We start from the raw sequence: 3,186 nt of genomic DNA on the forward strand, positions 1-3,186 counted from the left end.
CATGTCACAACATAAAATTATATTGGGGAAAATTCCTTGCCCAAAATGTATATATTTGGCAAAATTGTGTATAAATGTGGATACACCAGGGGAAATATATGTGGAAATTCATGTGGGTTTTTGCACAGGCTTTTAAAAGAAAAATTGATGCAGAAATATAGAAAATGGAACTTCCAAGTTGGAAAGAATGAGAAACTCAGAGAAACCCAATGAGCCGCTTTTTCTTGCCTCCTCCCCTCTCCCCAATTAAGCTACAGAACGAAGCTGAACCCTTGAGAGCGGGATGGGGGAGGGAGGGACGAAGCAGAATGAACCAGTCTGAGGCCCAGAAGGATTCCATTTTTGCCCTGATATTTATTCACATGAAAGGTCTTTGTGACGATGCTTTACAGAAAGAACCTCTGGGCTATCTCACTTCCCTTGTGGAAAACAATAATACAAAAACACACAACTGCTTAAAATATGCTGAAATAAATAAATTAAAATACATTATAATAAAGTGCAACTGTCACATTGGTGGGTGTGAGTGGCTGTGCATGTTCTGCACATGGCAAGGCTTTCGCACACTTGGTTTTCTCATTCCTTGCTGGGTGTTGTCAATGTCTGGGAGAGACTTTGGATACGTTCCTGGGTCCATGCGGCACTGGGGTCTGCACACTGCCGCCTATTCGCTTTCGTGGTAAATCTGCAAAGAGAGAAATGCCTGTTTAGTGCCCAGCCAGCCAGAGTGTCAGAAGCTCTGCACTGTCTACACTGACTGGCAGCAGTGGCTCTGTGAAGTTTTGGGAAGGACTGGCGCGGGTGGTGCTGTGGGTCAAACCACAGAGCCTAGAACTTGCTGATCAGAAGGTCGGCGGTTCGAATCCCTGTGACGGGGTGAGCTCCCATTGAACAGGTCCCTGCTCCTGCCGACCCAACAGTTCGAAACCACGTCAAAGTGCAAGTAGATAAATAGGTACCACTCCGGCGGAAAGGTAAACGGCGTTTCCGTGCGCTGCTCTGGTTCGCCAGAAGCGGCTTAGTCATGCTGGCCGCATGACCCGGAAGCTGTACGCCAGCTCCCTCAGCAAATAAAGCGAGATGAGTGCCGCAACCCCAGAGTCGGTCACAACTAGACCTAATGGTCAGGGGTCCCTTTACCTTTATATCCCAGCCCCACCTGGGACTGTACCTGGGACCATCTATAGGCAAACAGGTGCTCTGTCTCAGAGCTACATGGAGAAAGGCATCCTGGCTTTGGCCTGGGGGTGGGGAAGAGGAGGGCACCCCTGGCATTCACTCTCCAGAGCCTCTCCCTCCCCTGGGAAGCTGTTGACTCGCTCTCCCACCTGCACCTCCTCAGAGTTGGGGTCAGGGGCTGAGGCTTCCCTAAGGCCACCAGGTCACTTCCAGGACGGAGAGGCGATTCCCTGAAGCCCCCTGATCTGGTATGGAATTGCAAAGGGGCTTTGGCCTCTGCAGCTATTGCTAATAGTTTGTAGCTTGCCTGATCACACACGAATTGTTTTCAGAGTTTTTCATACTTACACAACAGCTGGCAGGGAGCACTTGCTGCTTGCATAGTCATAGGACACCAAGAGTCTGAGTGGTATGGGTTTCATAACGTATTTCTTACAGCAGTAGCCTGAGTCTGTGGGAGAGAAGAGTGGAAGGGAGTGAACAAATGACTTCTGCTTCCTGCAGTCTTGATTTAACTCCACAGGGGATTGGACCTGAGATCTTCTACACTCTGTCACTGAGCTTCTTCCCCCAAAGTAAGATTCTAGTCCCAAGGATTCTGAATCAAGGACTGTTATTAAATATAGGAAGCTACTTTATACCAAGTCTGACCATTGGTCCATCTAAGCCAATATTGTCTACACAGACTGGCAGCAGCAGCTGTTCGGGATTTCACGCCTAACCCAGCCTAACCTAGAGATGTGGCTGGGATTGAACACGAGACCTGCATTCAAAGCAGATGCTCTGGCACTGAGTTACTGTTCTTTCCCTAAAACTATCCATAGTCATGAGTGCTGAAATCTTAGAGGGCTAATTTAATAGGCACAGCAAGTCAACCCATCTAGCTCACCATGGTCTGCTATGACTGGCAGTGGCTCAGTGTGGTGTCAGATGTGGGGCATTCCCAGCCCTACCTGGAAATGCTGGGGAGTGAACCTGGGACTCTCTCTCTGGCCAACAGAGGTGCCTTGGGGAAGGTTGCAGTGGGGCCCTGCTCTCCTCCCAAGCAAACCCTTTAGGAGGGGACCATCCCTCCTTCACTGTGCTCCCCCTAAAGAATATAAGAGGAGCCATGCTATCCTCCATGAATTGAACTAATGCTCTTCTAAAGTCCTCCGTTTTGGTGGCCATCATTGCCTCCAGTGGGAAGGAGTTCCATAAGAACATCAGAAGTGCCTTGCTGCTTCAGGCTAGTCGCCCATCTAGTCCAGCATCCTCTTCTCACAATGCCCAAGCAGATGCTCCCAATGGGAAGCCCACAAACAGGACCTGAGCACACTCCCTTCCCATGGGTTCCATCAACTTGTCTCCAGAAGTGTTGCTGTCTCCAGCCACAGAGGCAGAGCGTAGCCACCATGGCTGGGGGCCACCAATAGCCCTCTCCTGCTTGGTCCAGTTTCTGCGGCAGCAGGAGCAGCCAGGAGTGCAGGACGGCCTTGGAATAAGTTGGTGGTGCGGACTGTGGTCCCCAAGGCTTGAGATGCCTTTGGCAGTGATGCTGTGAAGAAGGAAAGGGGGACTTACCTATATGAGACTGAGCCTGGGAGAAGAGGAGGGCAGTGATGGTCAGCAGGAAAGCAAAGGCAGCAATGAAGCTCTTCATTTTTGCTCGTGGAATGGAAGAGGAGGCTTGTTGCTCAAAGCCGAGGGTGCAGAAGCAGTCAAGGTCCAAGCTCTCGGTTGCTCCAGAATGAGCTCCATGAGTTTCCCCTTCTCCTCTTTATACAGTCAGATGAGGGTTCCTTGGAAGCCGAATCACTCAGGAGTGACGAAATTCCAGCCCCAATTTTGCTTACTCTGGAGAAGCGTCCAAATTAGCTAGCGGGGGAGGGAAGAGGAAGTGAAAAAGAGATTCTGCAATCCCCTGCTGGTCCTGCAGGTGGGTGGATCTGGTCAGGAAGAGAAGGCAAGGAAGTGTTTGCTGTTTCGGTCCCAACAGGAACGTTTTCAGCACCAGATCTCAGAGGG

At 50.4% G+C, this 3,186-nt stretch overlaps 1 protein-coding gene across 1 annotated transcript; it reads right to left on the reverse strand.

Annotated features, from left to right (window-relative positions):
- Window positions 1–334: 334 nt before the first annotated feature.
- On the reverse strand, window positions 335–2,940 carry LOC308574013 (C-C motif chemokine 5-like). Its single transcript, XM_081171478.1, has 3 exons — window positions 2,743–2,940; window positions 1,528–1,630; window positions 335–685 (listed from the first exon to the last, which is right to left on the reverse strand). Exons 1-3 carry the CDS (start codon window positions 2,819–2,821, stop codon window positions 577–579), a joined length of 291 nt encoding a protein of 96 aa, XP_081027604.1. The 5' UTR covers window positions 2,822–2,940; the 3' UTR covers window positions 335–576.
- Between the last annotated feature and the right edge of the window lie 246 nt (window positions 2,941–3,186).

Source organism: Podarcis bocagei (assembly GCF_964188305.1).
Source record: "Podarcis bocagei genome assembly, chromosome: 15".
Taxonomy (NCBI): Eukaryota; Metazoa; Chordata; class Lepidosauria; order Squamata; family Lacertidae; genus Podarcis; species Podarcis bocagei.

Excerpts from the sequence above, each read along its gene's own strand:
- LOC308574013 (XM_081171478.1), bottom strand. The coding sequence starts at position 2,821 with ATGAAGAGCTTCATTGCTGCCTTTGCTTTCCTGCTGACCATCACTGCC. Across the intron at positions 1,631-2,742 it reads CCAGGCTCAGTCTCATATAG|ACTCAGGCTACTGCTGTAAG; the intron begins GTAAGTCCCCCT and ends TCTCTCCCACAG. Across the intron at positions 686-1,527 it reads TGCTCCCTGCCAGCTGTTGT|ATTTACCACGAAAGCGAATA; the intron begins GTAAGTATGAAA and ends CTCTCTTTGCAG.